The sequence below is a fragment of the Bos indicus genome, chromosome 22, assembly GCF_029378745.1.
Source record: "Bos indicus isolate NIAB-ARS_2022 breed Sahiwal x Tharparkar chromosome 22, NIAB-ARS_B.indTharparkar_mat_pri_1.0, whole genome shotgun sequence".
Lineage (NCBI taxonomy): Eukaryota > Metazoa > Chordata > Mammalia > Artiodactyla > Bovidae > Bos > Bos indicus.
Genome location: NC_091781.1, coordinates 42,909,465 through 42,929,856, shown reverse-complemented (window position 1 = coordinate 42,929,856; position 20,392 = coordinate 42,909,465). Strand labels below are relative to the sequence as shown.

The 20,392-nt window shown below is 47.1% G+C and overlaps 1 protein-coding gene and 1 non-coding gene across 8 annotated transcripts in view; one reads left to right on the top strand and one right to left on the bottom strand.

Moving 5' to 3' along the window:
* ABHD6 (abhydrolase domain containing 6, acylglycerol lipase) overlaps positions 1 to 13,693 on the top strand; it is a 100,086-nt gene extending 86,393 nt beyond the window's left edge. For all 7 annotated transcript variants that reach the window (XM_019984912.2, XM_070776434.1, XM_070776431.1 and 4 more), the window contains 5 exons: positions 807 to 939; positions 3,941 to 4,098; positions 7,391 to 7,445; positions 7,730 to 7,830; positions 12,604 to 13,693. In XM_019984912.2, coding sequence (XP_019840471.2) covers positions 807 to 939; positions 3,941 to 4,098; positions 7,391 to 7,445; positions 7,730 to 7,830; positions 12,604 to 12,780 — 624 coding nt within the window. In that variant the 3' untranslated portion in view covers positions 12,781 to 13,693. The remainder of the gene's footprint in view (positions 1 to 806; positions 940 to 3,940; positions 4,099 to 7,390; positions 7,446 to 7,729; positions 7,831 to 12,603) is intronic.
* LOC139178745 (U6 spliceosomal RNA) lies at positions 1,507 to 1,614 on the bottom strand. The gene has a single exon (XR_011563238.1). It is a non-coding gene; the product is annotated as a U6 spliceosomal RNA (small nuclear RNA).
* Positions 13,694 to 20,392: the final 6,699 nt, after the last annotated feature.

The following is a 20,392-nucleotide window of genomic DNA, read 5'->3' as shown; positions in this document are numbered from 1 at the left end:
AGCAGCTGACCGTGGTTGCTTGTACATAATAGATATCCAATAAATATTTTTTGGATGAATGGGTAGATGTAGGGGATAGTTGGTTGAATGATTGGATAGAGGGAAAGTTGGATGGATGGTTGGATGAATGGTCGAATGGTTGAATAGATGAATGGATAGATAGTTATATGAATGGATGTTTGGATGGTTGAATAGATGGATGGGTGGATAGCTGTATGAATGGATGGGTGAATGGTTGGGTAGACAGATGGGTAGGTAGTTACATTAGTGGACGTTTAGATGGATGAAAAGTGCTGTAAATTATAGCCAGTCAGCAAACTAGGGCCTGTGGGCTTCATTTGATCTGTCACTGAGTTTTGTAAGCTGTTTATTGGAAGACAGCTGCAGTCACCCGTTTACATGTTGCCTTTGGAAGACAGCCACATTCACCCATTTACATGTTGTCTTTAGCTGCTTTTGTGCTACAGCAGAAGAGTTGAATAGTTGCAGCAGAGATAATAGGCACGCAGAGCAGAAAATATTTACTCTTGGGATCTTTATTTTTAAAATTTGCTGGCTCATGAATTTGAGGGATCTTTGTTGATTTTACACTTACCAACGAGCCCTCAATAACCCATGTCAGGTAAAGAAGAGTACATGCATGTAACAGGGCTCATCTGGATAATCTAGTAGATTTCAGATCCCCTTTCATCAATAGCCCTTTTCTGCTTGTCCCCATGGGAAGTACAAAAGTTTTCAGCTCTGGAATCCCCATTGTCATTGTCCACAGTTGTGTAACCAAGCCCCTTTCTCACTTCCCTTCCTAGTTTGTAGAATGCCTCAAGCTGAACAAAAAGCCCTTCCACCTGGTAGGCACCTCCATGGGCGGCCACGTGGCTGGGGTGTATGCTGCTCACTACCCATCAGACGTCTGCAGCCTGTCCCTTGTGTGTCCTGCGGGTGAGTTGTAAGACTCAGATCACCCTGTGAGTGACGTGGACGCAGCGGGAGCTGAATCTCTGAAGAAGTTAATGGTGGTTTCTGCTGTGACTGTCTTTTTAGAATCATATTTTTGACAATATTGTAGAGATACTAAAAAAGTTTGCCTTAGTGGTACAATCAAGCAATAGTTGCATAACCATAATTGTAACTATATTGAGCTTTAAAATACAGAGCCAGCTTTGTCCCACAAAGAATCGGAGCTGGTTATTTTAAAAGTGTATAAAACTTCACAGCATGTAAATACTTTGAAGTATAATGATAATATTAACATCTAACATTTTATTGAATTTTTATGAGCTAAACTCTTTATATGGATTTAATCCTTGCCATAACCTTGTGAGGTGAAAGTACTGTTATTATGTGTCTTTCTTTTTTGGCTGAAAACTCAGAGATCTTTTGTCATTGCAGGCTTTTTTTTTAAATCAACAAACTTTGGTGTCTGATCTTAAATGTGTTCATGTCTACTTGAGCTATAACATGTCCTCAGAAATTATGATCTGAAGTTGGATTTTTTTTTTTAATTTTTAAAATATGGAACACTTCATGAGTTTGCATGTCATCCTTGCACAAGAGCTATGCTGATCTGAATCTGTATTGTTCCAGTTTTAGCATATATGCTACTGAGATGAACACTAAAATTGGATTTAAAATTTATATACATATATATGTATATAAATCTTCATACTTGAATTTATAGTATGTTAGTAAGAAAAATGTTTCTCTCTTTTTCCTTCTCTTGCTTCCCTCTTCATCGCTGGTAATTTACTGGAGTATGGTTTACACATAGTAAATTGTCCAGATTTTCAGTACCTATCTCAGTGGCTTTTTACCTATGTAATTATTGTCCAGATAAGGATAGTATGCCCATTTTATAGGCGCACATTATGTTAGTGCTGGAGCCAGGATAGGAACTGGCCCTAAGCTATCTGACTCCAGAACTCAAGCTGTGGGTTTTGGAGAAGTCCTTTCATATTCACTACCTCTTTTATATGACTCATATCCATTACCTTCTTTACCCACTAGAACCCAACCATGAACTGAACTTGTGCACCTTCTACTGAAACATAACTAAATTTATCTTTGAAACCTTTCAACTCATTCAGAAAGTTAAGTTTTCAGGTCTAAGGCAATGGCACCCCACTCCAGTACTCTTGCCTGGAAAATCCCATGGACAGAGGAGCCTGGTAGGCTGCAGTCCATGGGGTCGCCAAGAGTCGGACACGACTGAGTGACTTCACTTTCACCTCTCACGTTCATGCATTGGAGAAGGAAATGGCAACCCACTCCAGTGTTCTTGCCTGGAGAATCCCAGGGACGGGGGAGCCTGGTGAGCTGCTGTCTATGGGGTCGCACAGAGTCGGACACGACTGAAGCGACTTAGCAGCAGCAGCAGCAAGCTCGTTGAAATTGAAGGCAAGTTCCCAAAGGGTTTTCCTTTTCCCAAGCACTGTGTCTGAAGTTGTTTGATCTTATAATGATACAGTCTGAGAATTGGAGGGGACTTACCAGGTGGTCCAGTGGTTAAGACTCTGTGCTTCCAAAGCAGAGGGCGTGGGTTCAATCCCTGGTTGGGAAACTAAGATCCCGTATGTTGCACAACTCAGGCAAGAAAAAATGAAGAATTGGAGCCCTCTGGAATGTTATTAGATTTTAAATCACTTGTGGAAGGTCAGCTCTAACTGACTAACTGACTTTTTTGAGTGTATATTGATTTGCCCAGAGAAGAGTTTTATACCTGAGTTTCCATTAGAAAGTTATAATTGAATTTGTTTGTATGTAAAAATGAAAAGATACACTTTTTTTTTTAGTTTGAAATAATTTTAAATTTATAGAAATGTTGCAAAGATAGTACCCTTCATCCAGTTCTCTCCTTTAACAGCTTACATAGCACAGCAAATTTGTCACAACCAGGAAACCAACATGGGTGTATTACTATTAACTAAAATCAGGCTTTATTTAGATTTCATTAGTTTTTCTACAATTGTCCTTTTCTTTTCCAGGATCCTATTCAGGATATACCACATGACATTTAGTTTAGGATTATTTTTAAAGCAAAAAGAAATAGATCATGTAATCTGCCCATGGCATCATGAGAGCTGCACGATACGCACGTTAGATTTAGAGGAGTTGCTGAATATAGGAGATTTATGAAATGTAGGTTTCTCTAGCACAGTGTGGCTTCCACTGCCTCTCTTTCTAAGCTCTAGCTCTTCAGCTAAGTTAAACACCTAGAAACTTGTTGAGTGTTTGAAATGAAATTAATTTTACGCCCCTTCATAGACCAGCTTGTGTGAACTCTCGTGTCCTGTGTCAGGTGATAGAAAATAATGGTCAGTCTCAAGGCTCTTCCGGCTCAGGATTGCCTAATGGTCCCCTGGAGGAAGAGGGACTGTGTAGAGGGCACTCCTGCCCTCCTGCCCCAACGTGTGGGACAGCTCCAAAGGGGACTCAACTTTCACTGCATTTTATGTGCTGACCCCAAATAAGAGATTGTTAAGTGGGTCCAGGCTGAAGGAAGGAGTACTCAGTCAGTCCACTCTAGTCATGCATTTCACCAGGTCTCCTCTCAACCCTTACAGATGTGTGAGAGGGGCTCAGGCAAGTTGTCTTCTAGACTCTCAAACTCTTCTTAATTTTGGTCCTACGGGTGAATCCCGTGGCAACTTAAGTGCAGATTCTGATGAAAGAGACTTAGGGGAGGGGCTGAGGTGCTTATGGGCTCCCAGTTTGCGTAGCCAGCCCTTAAGATGTTCTGAAGAAGAAAATTTTTTTCCTGTGTTTCTCAAATTGTGGTTTTGACTTTGAGCAAGGATGCCAGTACCAATTAAAAAGAAATCTACCAGTGGAAAGCACCTAAGATACATTAGGTCTGGGGCTGATTTTGGAAGTTCTCTATATACAATGGGGTTTGGTAAGAAGGTAGATATATTGCCAAGCTTTTTTGGTTTGAATCCCCCAGGTCTGCAGTACTCAACTGATAATAAATTTGTGCAACGGCTCAAAGAACTGCAGGAGTCGGCCGCCGTAGAGAAGATTCCCTTGATCCCGACCACCCCGAAGGAGATGAGTGAGATGCTGCAGCTCTGCTCCTACGTACGCTTCAAGGTGCCCCAGCAGGTACCGTGGCCTCCACGGCAGTGTGCCTGCCTCTGCCCAGTGCTCAGGTGGCCAGGGCCAGCATCCCCCAACGTTCCCTCCTTGTCCTCAGCTTCCATTCATTCAGCAAGTGCCATGTCTGCGATGTATCCAACACTGTGCTTGGGCACCCTGGGGAAGAAATGAGACAGAAGGCCAGGGGGAGAAGCAGTCAATTAACAAGACAGATAATTTCACACTGTAGTAAGTTTTCTAGAGGAAATGAAGATAGTGCTGTGCTTGAAAACAGAGAGGCAGGAGAAACTTTGATAAGCCTCTGTAAGAAAACAGCCTGAGCAGGGATGCATAAAACAGTCAAGTCCAAGATGCTGGAAGGAGAGGCCAGGGTGACTGGAGCCCAGAGTGTGAGGGAAAGAATGGGTTGAGGTGAGGTTGGAATAGTACACAAGGGCTGAATCAAAGATTCTCATTAAAAAAAAAAGTTTCAGGGCCCTTTTAACACCCTTAAGAATTATTGACAACCCCAACGAGCTTCTTTTTATGAAAGCTGTAACTATTGATGTGTACCACATTAGAAATTAAACCCCAGGAGAACTTAAAATACAAGAATACACAAGTACTCATTTCATTAGCTGTCAGAATGGTGACATTATCCATCATTCTGTAGACTCTGAAAATCAGCATGCTTTTGAGAGAATCAAAGTGAAAAAGGCAAGCGACATTTAGTGTTATTATGAAAATTGTGTGATGTCTTATAATCCCAAGAACCGCTTTGAGAACCACTAGGCTGGATCATGTAGAACTTTTAAGAGATTATGGGAAGGAGACTGGAGTTCTTCTAAATACAGTAGGAGAAACACTTAAGAGTTGTAGGGGAACACAGACAGAAACGGAGAAGCCCGTGAGTGTGCTGTGTTACTCCAGGATGAGGGTGTAGACGGCGTAGTAGTAGTGGAGAATGAGATCTGAGAAGCTTTGGAAGGAAGGAGGTAGGACTTACTGGCCAGTGGGAAGTGGAGGATGAGAGAATGTGAGTCACAGGTGACTTCTGATACTTTAGTTGGATAAAGGTAGTGTTTTCTTCCTCCTTTTAAAAATTTTTTTATTATTTTCTGGCCACGCCACGTGGCACGCGGGATTCTCGTTCCCCAGCTAGGGATCAAACTTGTGTTCCATGCAGTGGAGACATGGAGTCTTAACCACTGGACTGCTAGGGAAGTCCCAAGGTTGTGTTTTCTGAGTAGGGGAAGGGGAGGGAGGGTGGGATTGGGGCATCTGCTAAGAGCTCCATTTTGGATGTGTTAAGTTCAAGTTCCCTGAGACACCATCACGTGCAGGGGTCATGTAGACAGTTAGAAATATGAGTGGAGCTGAGGGAAGTCTGGCCTGCGCTGTAAAATGAGAGCCATCAGCCAAGGATGGTATTAAAAGTCATGGGTCTAAATGAGGTTGTGCAGGAGATAGTGTGGGGAACCGAGAGTCCATGAGTGAGACCTCACAACAGCACATTCTCTCACTCTGTCTCAGGAGCTGGATGCTGCCTGGGGTGGGATGGGTCCTCCTGGGAGCTGAGAGAATGGGCTCTGTGCAGAGGTCGTGAACATGACTCATTAATGGATGTGGCCCATCTCTGAGGAAGCATCACAGAATCAGATTCTGTGGCATGTTCTGTCCATGAAGTTCTCTTTTCAGTCATGACTTTACACTGGTCCTCTCTCAGCACTGATCTCTTTCCAGAATAGAGTAACCAAGTAGGGTTTTAGAAAATTCCATGTTTTGAGTTGTCAGAGAAGTGAAGACACTGGGAAAAAAGTAATGCAGATCCCAAAATCTTGCCCTTGTAGTCAGGGAGGAGCCCCTAGGCACTCAGCCTACTGTGTCACGTTGTGTAATGACTGTGTTGGCTGCTTTGCGTCTTCCGTTCCTACCTCAGTAAGAGCAAGGACTGTGTCTTTGGTTGTTCTGTTCCCAGCCTGCAGCAAAGTGCTTGCATGAAATAGGTACTAGGTATAGAGGGGATGGATCAGTGGACGGGAGGAAGCCTGAACAATGCAGAGATGGAGAATGGATGTGTGGGGAGATGCAGGGTACAGGGGTGCATGAACGGATGTGTGTGCATACATCACTGATTTAGGGGTTTAGAGAGATGGATGGCCGAGTGCATGGATGGATGGGAGGGTGTCTAGAAATGGCAGAGATGGAGGATGATGGGTTGGTGGATGGAGGATAGATGGATACATGTGTAGATGTATGCATATGTGATTCAGAGGTGCTGCGTGGGTGGGTGATGGATAGGTGGATGTCTGCATGAAGCAGGGATGGAGGATGGATGGGTAGCTGCAGGCTAAGTGGACACACGGATGGACATGTGCATGTCTGAGTCAGAGATGCAGGATGGATGGGTAGGCAGGGGTGCGGAGCAGAGGTGGAGGGTGGATGGGTGAATGCAAGATGGAGAGATGCGTGGGTACAGGATGGACAGTAGAACAAAGGAAATATCTGATGCTGAGCACCGTGTTGGGACAGTTTGCCATTGGTCTCACCTCTGGGCTTCCACTTCCAGAATAATCAGATGCTCCAGCGGGTGGGTTTCATCCAGAGCAGTTATGACTGGGTCTTCCCACTTCAGTCAGTGCGCAGGACTCCTGAGAGTATATTGAAGGGGTTCAGTCCATTCCTAGGGAGATGAGAGGAGTGACGGCTGCTAATGTGGCCCTGGGACCCTGCCTCCAGAACCCTGAGGTGGGGAAGAGGCGGGCCGTGTTCTCTGGCCGCAGCACCTCTCTGGGTCGGTCTCCCAGGTCCAGGAGCCCTGGCCGTCGGCATGTGCTGCAGCGCCACAGCCTGCCTGTCACACAGTGAGCTCAGGACATCGAAAGCCTTCCCAGAACTTCCCCAGTGGTTGATTTCACTGCTTAAGAGGCCCATCATCCCCAGTGGTTAATTTTTTTTTAATAGACCTTGTTTTATATTGGGTATCACTGAGTAATTACTTGATATTATTTTCATTCTGATTATGTCTCAGGATAAGCAGAGGATTCCTCACAGGTGAGGCAGCTTACATGCCACCGGGGTCCTTTGGCTTCACAGTTATTCCCAGAGTTCCTTCCTTATGAGAAAGAAAAAGCCTCTTATGAACCTAAGTCCCCATTACACTGCATGGCCATCAAGGGAATTTGGAGACCAGGCCTTACAAACCTTGACAATGCCCGAAACTACTGGCCTTTGATTTCCCCTCTTTGTCCCAGACCCTTCTGAGGCCTGAGAATACGAATCCTCCCTCGCCTTCTGACTTTGGGTTATTTATCCCTAGATCCTGCAGGGCCTTGTTGATGTCCGCATCCCTCACAACACCTTCTACCGAAAGCGTAAGTAGCCCTGTGTTGACCTCTGAGCCTGTGACACATCTTATGGGTGGCCTGCTCGTCTTCCTGACATTTCTGAGACTGAGAGTTTTCTGGGACCCCTCAAGAAAGACGCAGTGCCTTAGACTCAAAGACTATATACCCTGTATATATCCTGTATATACATAGGGACCCACCAGGGACCCAGCAGGGAAGCCCTATATATATACATACACACTATCTAATTCCTGTACTTGGTGGTGTCCACAGCACAGCCCACACTCACTTTATTTTCCTTCCTTACGAAGTGTTTTTGGAGATCGTCAGTGAGAAGTCGAGATACTCCCTCCATCAGAACATGGACAAGATTAAGGTCCCCACGCAGATCATCTGGGGGAAACAAGACCAGGTATGTGGCGCGTCCCTGGGGCTGCCTGTGCCAGTTACACTAGCCTCCAAGGACAAACTCGTGGTCCTTTATGAAGGGAGCCTGGCTGCTCTCTGATACCAGGGAGAGGTGGCGCACGCCTGGTGCCAAGTGCCGGCCTTCACAGGGAGTTGAGGGCAGTGACGCTGACCTCTTAAAATGTAAGACAATTTGAAAGCATTTTCGTAAATTATCTTTCTCAAAGCCAGATAGTCACATGGTACAGAAACCTTGAAAGAGTACAGAAAGATGGATAAGAGTACACTCGGTCTCTTTGACATCCTAGATCCCAGTTCCCATTTCTTCAAGGCAGCACTTAACAGTTTGTGTGTGTTTCTTTTAAATTTTCCAAGGCAGCGGTTGGCACACGCTTTCTCTAAAAGGGCCAGATATTAAATATTTGCAGCTTTGTGGGTGATAAGTTCCTGTTACATCTATTCAGCTCTTCTGTTGTGATGGTGACATGCAGAGCAAATGGCAGGCAGAGCTCCCGGGAGCCTGCAGTCACAAAGCAGGCAGGGGCTGTTGTTTGCCTGTTTCTATTCTAAGCATTTATCAGTGTGCATAAAGAAGTGTTGTGTATAAGATTTTCAGACATGCAGTATATACAGTTTCGTACCTTAATTGCTTAATATATATGAGAAATATGTACCTTGGAAATCATTTAATATCAGCTTGAAGAGATCCACACATTCTAGTGCTTTAAATATTTTATTTTGAAAGAATCTCAAATTTACAGGATAATTGTAAAAGTAGTACAGAGTACTCCTGTATCTGCCTTTACCCAGTTTCATCAGTTTTAACTGCTTGTTCAAAAGCTCACGTGCTGTAAAATTTACCTTGTTGCCCACCCCACTGCGGCCCCGGTGCAGAACGCTTCTGTCATCCTGTAGGTTCTCTCTTGCCCACTTGCAGTTCATCTCCATTCCTGCCCCAGCACTGTTCAACCACTGACCTGCTTTCTGTTTCTGAAGTCTTGTCTAGAATTTAGTTATCTAAAATTTTCATAAAATGATATTTTACAGTGGTGGTCTTTTGCATCTGGCTTCTTCCACTCAAGCGTGATGTTTCTGAGGTTCATCCATATCGTCGCCTATGCCAACAGTTTGTTCCTTTCTATTGCTGAGTGTCATTCCATGATACGTATGTGCCACATCTTACTTACTACCAACTTTTTAACATTTACCGCCTCATCTAGGCAGGTCTAGAAATATGTGTTTTGGGGCCATTTGGAGTGAGCTGCTTACGTCACGTCCCTTTACCTCCAGTGCTTCAAGGGGTATTTACTGCAACCCAGAATATTATCTCACATGATCACAGGACATTGTCACACCTGGGACATGTAACATTGATGACATAGCTTTTAACTAACGTACAGTCCCTATTTCAAATGGATTCCTTGTTCCAGTGACGTCCTTCCTAGAGTGCTCCTCCTCCTGCCCCTGTAGCCAGGATCACATGCTGCATATTTTGTCTTTTTAGTTTCCTTTTATATAAAATGATGCCCACTTTCTGCCTTTATCCTTCATAACACTGAGATATTTGAAGAGTGTGGGCCAGTTATTTTACAAAATATTCCTCAGTTTGAGTTGGTTGGCTGTTTCCTCATGATTAAATTCGGGATACATATCCCTGGCCAGAATATCTCATGGGTAGTAAGACTTCACATCCTCAGAAGGAGAATGTCTTTACTTCAGTGGTGGGAATTTTTAAAACTGTTATTTATTTTGGGGGCTGCACTGTATGGCATGTGAGATCTTAGTTCCTCAACCAGGGATTGAAACGGTGCCCTAGGCAGTGGAAGCCTCTTAACCTCTGGCCTGCCTGGGACATCCCAGTGATGGGAATTTTGATTGATTGTGACATCTGATTTCTTCATTATAGACATTATTTCTCCACTTGCAACTAATAAGCAGTCTGCAGGGAGGCACTTCGAGACCATGTGGGTATCTTGGTCCTCATCAAACATTTCCCTCTAGATTTACCATCTGTGAATGGTTGTTGCCCAAAACAAAATTTTATGTTCTTTTTGGGAGCTGCATAGTACTCCATTACCTGCTGCATTAGTGCCCTGTTGATGGTCACTTAGGTCATTTTCAGTTTTTTGCCGTTAAACCACACCTTGATGTGCACCATTATACGTGTGTGTTTGCAGTGTGAGAGCGTATCTGAGGGTCAGTTCTTGGATGTGGAATAGCTTGATCAAAGCTTTGTGCGTTTTAAAATGCTGACGGGCTCTTTGACAGGCTTTGTCAGATGGCTCTGTTAGTTTGCTAGGCCTGCTGTAACCAAGTACCGCAAATTGGGAGGCTTAAACAACACAGTTACGTTGGCTGCCAGTTCTGGCATGCAGATACACTGGGGGCTTTCCTGGTGGCTCAGATGGTATAGAATCTGCCTGCAATGCAGGAGAGCTGGGTTCAACCCCTGGGTCGGGTAGATCCCCTGGGAAGGAAACAGCAACCCACTCCAGTATTCTTGCCTGGAGAACTCCAGGGACAGAGGAGCCTGGTGGGCTACAGTCCGTGGGGTCACAAAGAGTTGGACATGACTGAGCGACTAACACTGTGACACCGGTTCTGGAGACTATGATCCAAGACCCAGGCCTCAGCAGACTGGTTCCTTGTGGGAGCTGGGAAGCAGAGCCTGTTCCCTGCCTTTGCCTGAGCTCCTGGGAGTTTGCTGGTGAACTTTGGTGTCCCGTGCCTTGTAGACGCCTCACCCTGGCCTCTGCCTCCATCTTCGCATGATGTCGTCCCGGTGCCTGTGCGTCTCTGTGTTGAAACCTCTCATTTTTGTAAGACGCCAGTTACGATAGATTAGGGGTCCACATACTAGGTTAGGAGTTCACCCTGCTCCAGAATGATGTCATCCTAACTAATTACATCCATGATGACCCTGTTTCCCAGTAAAGTCACATTTTGTTAGAATTTGAACATATGAATTTGGGGAGGGGGCACAATCCATCCATAATAAACCTGCCAATGAAATACTGATTTATACTTAAGAAACTCCCTTTTTGTCTGCAGCCGTTCTTTAGAAATCATATCTTACTGAATGTTCTTGAAAAGTTTAAAACAAGAGGTGGTGGTGGGAAATGGAGCCTTTATAAGGCCCGCAGGCAGACAGAATTACACCGTCTGTCAAAGGGTATCTGGTCGTCTCACACTGTTGACCATCGTGAGAAGGGAAATGGGAGCAAAGCTGTCCCTGTTGAGAGAGCGCCCCTGTGGACGCTGAGGTGAAAGCCACCACTGTGAGCCCTGGGCAGACTGCACATGCCCATCGCATGTGTGGTGTGAGCAGAGGCAGGAAGTCAGGCTGCACCTCAACTGTCCTTGACTGTGGGAGGCCCAGGAGAGGAGACTGGGGAGAAGCCAGGTGTGCCCCGGCGCAGGGGGCAGGAGGGGCAGAGGCACCGGTGTGCAGCCATCTCAACATCAGCCAGGCGCCCGAGAATGCCCAGCACGGGAACCAGGGCGTCAGGAGCAGGGAGGACTCATCTGCCCCCTTCACAGCAGCCAAGGGACTCTGTGGACGCCTGAGCAGAGACGCGGGACTCAGGTGGGGCCAGGAGGCGGTTAGTCAGTCAGAAACCAGAGCTGGGACAGTGACGGCCTTGCTTCATCTCAGATCCCCAAGGTGACCTGGGCTCTCAGGGACCAGCAGGGAGAGGCGAGATCGCGTCATGCTCCCCGTCAGCTGTTCCTTCCTGTGTTTTCTCAGCCCGGGTGCCCTGCGCTCTGCTCACCCCACTTCCTGGTGGGCAGCAAATCTTAGTATTACCAGTCTGGGTTGGGGAGAATAAAGCTCAAAAGCAGACAGTGCTCGAATTTGTTGGGATTTTGCTTTTGGCGTTAAGGCCAGAGCGGAGGGGCCGCCTTCTCTGGTCTGGGGGGTGGTGAGGTGAAGGTGAAAGCGGTGAAGCGAAGAGGGTGAATATAAATCTGACCCTGAAGGAGAAGAAAGTCAGTTAACTGAGTTGGTAATAGCAAGGTGTAACCCAGGTGGAAATGAAAGGGAGTTTGAAAACCTGGAAAAATGGTGGGCTTCACTTGGGAAAAGCACTGGCTGTTATTCACACACTTCAGGGTCTGAGGTCACGCAGCTCGGGGATCCCCTGAGGGCCTTCAGGAGCTAGTCCTCTGGCTTGTGATAATTCGTGTCTGCCTCTTGCATCTCTCCTGTGTGGCCTCCTCACAGCTTGGCCTTCCCTGGACCAGCTGCAGGGTGCATTCTCCTGGCCCAGCCTGATCACGTCCCTGTCCTTAATACAGCCCCAAGGCTCCCCACCGCCCTCAGACTGAGACCCGACTCCCAGCACGGCCAGATGTACTCCCCGCTCACACGGCTGTCCCTTGCACGCACCATCCTCCCACCCTTGTGCGGGTCCCTCTTCCACGATCCCCCTCCCTTGTGGCTTCTCAGCTCCCAGGATCCTCCCCCATCAGAGTCTTTACCACCTTGCGCTGCTCTTGACTGCTTTCCAGTCTGGCTTCCCCACCACACCAGGGCATCCTCAGGGCAGGGTCTGTGTTTCCAGCACAGTAACCCTGCAGCAGCACACCTCCTGCCACCGAGCTGCAGAGTAAAACGTGAGGCACGTGGTTACTTCCATCAGACAGCTATAGGCCCCAACACCGGAGTGACTTGGTTCAAAAAATCACCCCTGCCAGGCCTGGACGGGAGTTCTGTCCACGGAGTGTGTTCGGGCACCTGAACCCTTTCCATCTAGTTTCCTCTCTTGTCCTGCAGGTGCTCGATGTGTCCGGGGCAGACATGTTGGCCAAGTCAATCGCCAACTCCCAGGTGGAGCTCCTGGAAAACTGTGGGCACTCAGTGGTGATGGAGAGGCCCAGGAAGACAGCCAAGCTCCTTGTCGACTTCTTGGCTTCTGTACACAGCACAGACAACAGCAAGAAGCTGGACTGAGGCCCCGGCCGCAGCCTGAGCTCCACACCCAGCCTCCACTCCTGTCTCTAGAACCTGATGCGGCCACCACTTCTCAGGGACCCTGCCCTAAATGCAGAGGGAGCACCCCAGTCCCTGAGGAAGCCAGCCCCCACTCCAGCCCTGGTCTCTATAGATCCACAGAGCCTCAGGGGCTATGAAGAAATCTCCAAGATGTTTTTTCACAAAATGCAAATTCACATGGAACAACAAAAGAAACCCATCCATGAAATCTCCTCAGAAGTCCTCACGTTCCTGCTGCAGAGCGGCCACATTGGACCACTGAGGACATCTCCTTTAAGATGTTCCTCACAGACTGAGATTCCAGGTGTTTCTGTTGCTTCCGACATTCTCCCGGGCGTAGTTAGTGGCTGTTTTAGGGGCATTAGCCCCCCTTCACCAAGCCCTTGTTTATGTCTGATTGAAGTTTTGCGTCCCATGTGTGACTGCCCCCGTCAGCTGCAGGACCGTGGAGGAGCGCGTCAGGCTGGAGGAAGTACACGCGCAGAAGACACGGTGTGCCTCAGCAAGTTTGCAGAGCAGCAGGAGCACAGGGGGCTGATCTGACCGGCACCCTGTGTCACATGATGTTCCCCGTGATCCTGGGTGGTGCAGTACAAAGAACCCTGGCAGGGTGGGTTTCCTGGGCATAATTTATTATTAAAAAAAAATAATAATAAAGCAATAATATTCTAGACATCTATCTAAATAATCAGACTCGGGTTCCACTCCAAAGCACCTCTTTTCTATCTTGCTGTGCTACTGAAAAACCTTCCTTTGGATGTTTGTTAATGAATTCTGTGAATTCTGTGAACAATAATGTAATTGAAAATCTAAACTGCTGTAAAAGTGACCACAATGACATGAAATAAATATAATAAGTCTAGATCAGCAACATGCCAGTGGTTTCTGTTTCTAAGCTCTTAATGAAGTGCAGTGTTGGCAGGTTTTCTGTAAACTTTAAAATGTGTTTCTTGTTTGCTTTCTTATTTATTTATCTATTTCCGAAGTGTTTTTACTTTTTGTTTGGCTGCTTCAGGTCTCAGTTTCAGCATGCAGAATCTTTTTGGTTGTGGCATGTGAGCTCCTGGTTGCAGCATGTGGGGCTAGTTCCCTGACCAGGGACAGAACACAGGCCCCCTGCGTTGGAATCCAGGAGGCTTAGCCACTGGACCACCGGGGGAATCCCCAAAATGGGTTTTTTAAAGTAAGGCTGTTCTACAGGCATTAGAAGACCTTACTTGCATGAGTTACTGGTTTCATTTCCAGCAATCATGTTTGCAGGTTTTTTATTTTAATATTTATGTGTTTGGCTGTGCCAGGTCTCAGTTGTGGCATGTCGAATCTTTAGTTGCGGCGTGCAAACTCTTAGTTGCTGCTTACAAACTCTTAGTTGCGGCCTATGGCATCTAGTTCCCTGACCAGGGAGCCAACATAGGCCCCGTACAGTTGGAGTGCGGAGTCTTAGCCACTTGACCAGCAGGGAAGTCCCATGCTTGCAGTTTTTATTCAGTTGAAATTATACATCCAAAATAAAAGGTAAGGGTCATCAAACTGTTCTTTTGACTCTACTATGGCATTTGGAAACCTAAACTCCTCAGAATATTCACTCTTTCAAATCTTTTTACAGAGTCTGAAACCCAGTAGTTCTGGAAATAGAGTGAGAACTTTCTGTGGTGAACATTGTGGTTTAAATTGAAATTCAGGGCTTGGTCTGATTATTTTTAATATATCAAGGAAGAGCAGAATATAGGTCTTAAAAATAAGAGATGTGAAAATGTGACATCAGACTTGCAGGATGCAGCTAAAGCAGTGCTCACAAGGAAATTTATAGGCTGAAATACAAATACTAGAAAAGAAGAAAGGCTAAACATTAAATAATTTAAACTTCTATCTTAAGAAGCTAGAAAAAAAGTAAATCAAACCCAGTGGGGAGAAAATAGAAGGAAACAGAACAGTGAGAGCAGAAATCAATGAAGCAGAAAAGAAAGTATATATTTGTCATGTTGCTTGTTCCAGTCTCTCATATTCACCAAGAGCTCTGAGCTTAATGAGGTTCCCAGAGGAGTCAGTCACGACAATCACGACAGATATGACTGGGGACAGATGAAGAAGCCCCAGACCTGGGATAAGATTCCCAGATTATTAGCCCCGGGTGAGGACAGACAGTTTCCTCCTGGGATAAGGATCCCAGATTATTAGCCCTATTAGATGGGTTGAACTAAGCATCACGTCCAGAAGCCACTGCGCTGCACCCTCAGTGGAGCCATCCAGAAAGGGGCACGTGCTGGCCATCGCCCTGGAAGGAGAGTGGGCAAGATCTTCAGGACACGGCTCCCGCCTCCTCCTGTCACTAGAAACCGTCACTGGAACCCACTCCCCCTGCAGTAGAAGCGCAGAGTCCTGACTACTGGACCACCAGTAGTCCCTGGAGAGTTCTTTTGTTTGCTTGTTTATTGAATTATTTTTGGCTGTGCTGGGTCTTCGTTGCTGTGAGCGGGTTTTCTCTAGTTGCGGTCAGTGGGGGCTACTCTCTAGTTGCGGTGCGTGGGCTTCTTGCGGTGAGCTTCTCTTGTTGCAGAGCACAGGCTCTAAAGCACAGGCTCGGTGGTTGTGGCACATCAGTTTCGGTGCCCCACAGCATGAGGAATCTTCCTGGACCAGGGATTGAACCCATGTCCCCTGCAGTGGCAGGCAGATTCTTAACCACTTGACCACTAGGGAAATCCCATGAGAGCTGCTTTTGATAGACCTGCCAAGTGGATTTTCAAGCTTTTCTCTTAACCCTGTAATTGTGGTCCTATGGTGCTAGGAAAATGCAAAATCAGGAAAGCATGTCTCCCTCTTGAGCCCCATTTCCTGCCTTTGTGATTAGGAAGAGCCTGCAGGTTCCTGTGGAGTGTCTTTATTGATGGGTCCGGTGGAGTGTCTTTAATGACAGTCTTAGAAAGAAGGAAGGGGTCACTTATCACAGCCCTGCCTGAAAGACTTCTGGAAGCTTCTGAAATAACAGTGGAAAGCCCCAGGCATCACACGTGGGCTCTTGCCTCACTGCCTGGAGCTGGGTTGTTAGTACTGCTGAGGATGGACCCTCCGGGCAGACGGTGAAGAGGCTGAGGGACCAGCAATGTTTAGAACTCAATCCGCCATTAGTCTGGGCTCCTTGTTTGGGCAGAAGTGACACCAGGAGTGACTGGTGCAAGACACTGGATGGGCTGCCTGCCAGTGTCAGTCTTATCTTCTATTTGAGCCCCTGAGATCCTCCTCCTTCCCAGGGAAGCTTACTTGTTGCTTTGTCCAAAGCAAGTCCCTGGAAATTACTGGGAGATCGTAATGTGTGTCAGGCTAGGCTGAATCTTGTAAATTACACGACTGAATCAGGTGAGCGTGCCAGCTGCTACTCTGTGTTTTCCATGCATCACCTTGTCAGACTCTCACGTAGCCCTATAAGAGACAAGGGGACACTGTGCCCATTTTACAGCCAAGGAGACCAAGGCTTGGAAGGGTAAAGTGCCTTGCCCAAGGTCACACAGATAACAAGTAAAGGGAAGCCTCTTGGTTTGTGACTGAAGGTGACTTGCAAAAGCAGTGCTTTCACCGGTTCAGACAGGAGCGCTATTGCTTGATTTCCATGGGAGCCTGGAGCCCTGTTGGCTCACCTGGACCAGGCCATTGTGTGGCTGCTTCAGCCGCAGATTGCTGAGGCCACACCTTGGGCCCCTGCCGAGGAAGGTGACCTGCCTGTTTATTCAGATAAGTTCGGGATCTGCCATTGCTGAGCTGCCTGTGAGGCTGGAAACCAGCTCACCTGGATTCCAGGATCATGTTGCTAAAGGGCACGTCAAGGTGCCTGCCCTCCTCATTCTAGCCTCTTAATGACTGGAACTTGTGTTCTTCGGTCTCTGCAAGGCTCATTTACCTTGCTGGCACCCTCATCCCTCCTCCACACTCTGGAGATAATCAGGATTGTTTGTCCAAAGCAGATTTCTGGGGTGGGGGAGGGATGTTTCTGGTTGCCGCAGAGGTCAGGCCGCTGCTCTTGACTGGTGATCATCTGAGGAGCCGAGGGACTAGACCCCACACTGGTTGGAACTGGAAGGCTGGTTACTCAGGTTCCTGAAACATCACCTGTCCCCTCACCACCACACAATCAGAAAATCACCCACCCTGTAGCCTCCACCCCAAGTGTTGCCTTTAAAAACTTCCCTGGGAGCCATGGGAGAGTTTGGGTTTTCTGAGCATGAGCACCCTCCTCCTTGCTTGGCCTTTCCGTAAACCCTTCTCTGTTCCATACTCTGACCTTTCAGTGGGTGTGGCTTCACTGTGCCTCAGGCACACCAACTAGGGTTGACGACAGTAGTAAACCAAGTCTTTTATTAAAAGCAGTCGTTTATTGGGTCTGTTTCAGAAACGTTTGCTAAAATACTCTTTGGCCAGGTTTGGGACCATTTTTAAAGGGTCTTTTGGACTCTGTCTGTTTCCCAAGTTTTTCTGCCTCTCTCTTCCCCACCCCTTGTTCCATATCTTTTTCATTGTTTATCTCATATCTGTCCGCTCCATCACCCAAACAAACACTCTCTTAACAGTTGGAAATCTGACTCTTCTGATTCTTCATCTTTCCAATCTTCCAAGGTCACTCCTTGAACCATACAGACTAGGACTTTCCCATCAGCCACTTCTCCCTCCCCCACTCTCATCCCTCCCAAATTGGATGATGTTCATATAGCCTCTCCATTCCCTGAAAGGAGGTTAAAAAAGAGCAGAGGGGGTGGTCACAGATGGGGCAGTGGGAAAGTCCTCAAATTACCTGCCCTGGTCTGGGCCAGAGGGCAGCCCTGCTGGGGCTGCGGTCCTGGTGTCGCCAGCTTCCCCGGGACCCAGCGTTGCTGCTGTCTGGGCTAGAAATCATCATCAGGCTGTGGGCCTGGGGTTGCCAGTGCCTGTGATAGGCTGAGGGTCTTGTGGGACCTTATGCCAGGGGGTGGGGGGAGGGAAGGATGTCCTTTGAGCAACAGGACAGCCCTGTCTGTTGACTCCTGGAGGAATCTTCCTTTTCCTCGTTTCTGGATCTTTGGTCTCTAAGCCCTCAAGACAACGACCAGGAACCTCAGGGCACACCTAGACGTCTCCCGAGCTCCAGTAAGGACGAGAGGAGAAGAGATTCTTAGTGGCAGAAAGTGGCAGGAGGGACGTCTCTGGCAGTCCAGTGGTTAAGACTCCACTGCAGGGGGTGAGAGTTTGATCCCTGGTTGGGGGACTAAGACCCCACATGCCAAGTGATGCGGGCAAAAAAGAAAAAAAAAGGGGGGAGGGCACAAAGATGACAATCCCAGTGATCCAAGTCAGAGCTGACTGGGATTAATTAACTCGCTAGAGGGCAACTCTGAGTGTCAGACTACAGTCCCCCACCACACCTCACAGAACCAGATGTGGTACTGAATACAGAAATTTTCAGATTGTAGAGGTATGACTGCATGTGCACCACACATTGTGCAGCACGCCCAGTGAGGTCCGGGGCTGCCTTCTGTGGTCTAACGCATTCATAGTTCTGCTGTATGCTCTGTGCATATCCGCAGCAAACGGGACAAAAGCTATAAAAAGCTTCATCTCAGTTCAGATTAAGCATTATGCCAAATGAAGAAAGATTTGGTTTCCAGATTTTTCTTGGATTCCAGGGTGGTCCCCTCTCTCCTGCTTTGGGGAGTCGGGATGGGAGGTGACATCTTGAGGAAAATCTGTTCTTCCAAGTTGGAAAGAGGGGCATGCAGATGGCTATGGTCCAAGGCTCCCTCTGGTGACTGTAAGGGGCAAGTCCTGAGTTTTATTTAACAGGTTTTAACAGTGTTATAAAAACGATGCCTCCTCAGTTTAAAATAAACAAACTGGATGCTAAAACATTGTGAGCATCTCCTCCACCTTCTACACGGCCCCACCCTTCTTCCATCAGTCCACTTGGAACCCTTCTAGACATCACACTTATGTATATATGTATCCATGTGTACACTAGATGCCGAGGCCAGTAGGAACCAAAGTTTGGTTGCTTGCTGCTCGAAAAGTCAATACTCAGAGATGAGTGTTGGTGAAAAAAAGTTGCTTTATTCAGGCACTATTGCATGGCGCCTGGCACAAAGTAAGCCCTTGATTAATATTAGCTATGATGGACTATGTCTGAGACCATCTCCTAGTTGTGGGTTAGAGGAAAAAGGTTTTAAAGGGGAGTTTCAGGAGTGCACAAGCAAGGGGCTACATGCAGAACAGCACAGTCAGTTCCAGTAATTATCTCCAGACTGATTGTGCAGCAGTGTGGTCAGCATCATCTTGAAGGTTTTATGTGTAATCAGTCAGTAACTCTACTCCAAGGTTGGGCTGTTTCCATCTCCTTAAGGCCAGCCCCTGGAATTCTCAAGTGAGCGAGATGAATTCTCGTCTACTTACACATGGAAGGACTTCTGTACCCAAGAAGGGCTCACAGGCTCCTGCTTGGTTTCCCTCTTCCCTTTTTTTTTTTTTTTTTTTGCTGCTTTTCAATCCTGAGGGGAACACGGGCAGGACAAGAAAGGGAATAAAGTTTTGGATCGAGAGACTCATCATAAACTTGTCAAGGGAACTCATTTTAGGGGTCCTTGGTAGGAGTTGAGAGCTGGGCACCGGATGGCAGTGGTGGAGCCAACACTGACAAGGCCCCAACCTCACGGGCTTTACATTCAAGTTTTGGCAGTCCCAGGCCCTGTCCTATAAATACCCCTGACATATCACGTAAGTGGTGGTAATATGGTGTAGTGTGGAGAGAACTGTCTAGAGTCAGATGTACTTATAACTGTGTGCTCTTGATCTTAGCCTGTTGTGCCTCAGTTTCCATCTCTGTAAAATGGATCATAATAATAGTGTCCTTAGGATTGTGTGAGAGTTCAATGAGATAATGTAGTTTTTTGCATAGTGCCTGGCCACAAAGTAAGCACTTGATTAATATTAGCTATAATTATTGAATACACATGGTATGTTTCATGAGTACAGGGGCCATATCATCTTGTTCCCAGTACTTATCACGTAATAGGGGCTCAGCAAGTACTTATTCAGTTAACGAATAGATGATACTTGGTTTACATTTGGAAACAGAACCATCTGGGCTTTTTATGTTAACCCAGACAGAATACCTACTATGCGCCGGGAGCCACAAGAGACACCGAGAAAGGGTCTTGCCCTTGGTGAGTGCTTTACATAGGAGATGCTCACCAGAAGAAATGCCAGATACAAATTTTTTTGAATGAATGAAGGCATGAGTGAGTGAATGCTCCTGGGCAGAGTCCCTTACCCCGCGCAGACATCTGCACACACGGCTTTCTGCAGAGTGGGCACTGCTGCTGCTGCTGCTAAGTCACTTCAGTCGTGTCCGACTCTGTGCGACCCCATGGACTGCAGCCTACCAGGCTCCTCCGTCCATGGGATTCTCCAGGCAAGAACACTGGAGTGGGTTGCCATTTCCTTCTCCAAGAGTGGGCACTAGAGGGCACTAAGCATGGCGAGTCTCAGATTCAGAGTTACTCCTGGGTCCTTAGGAGAACTCCGCGCGGTGGCGTCACATCCGCTCTCCGTG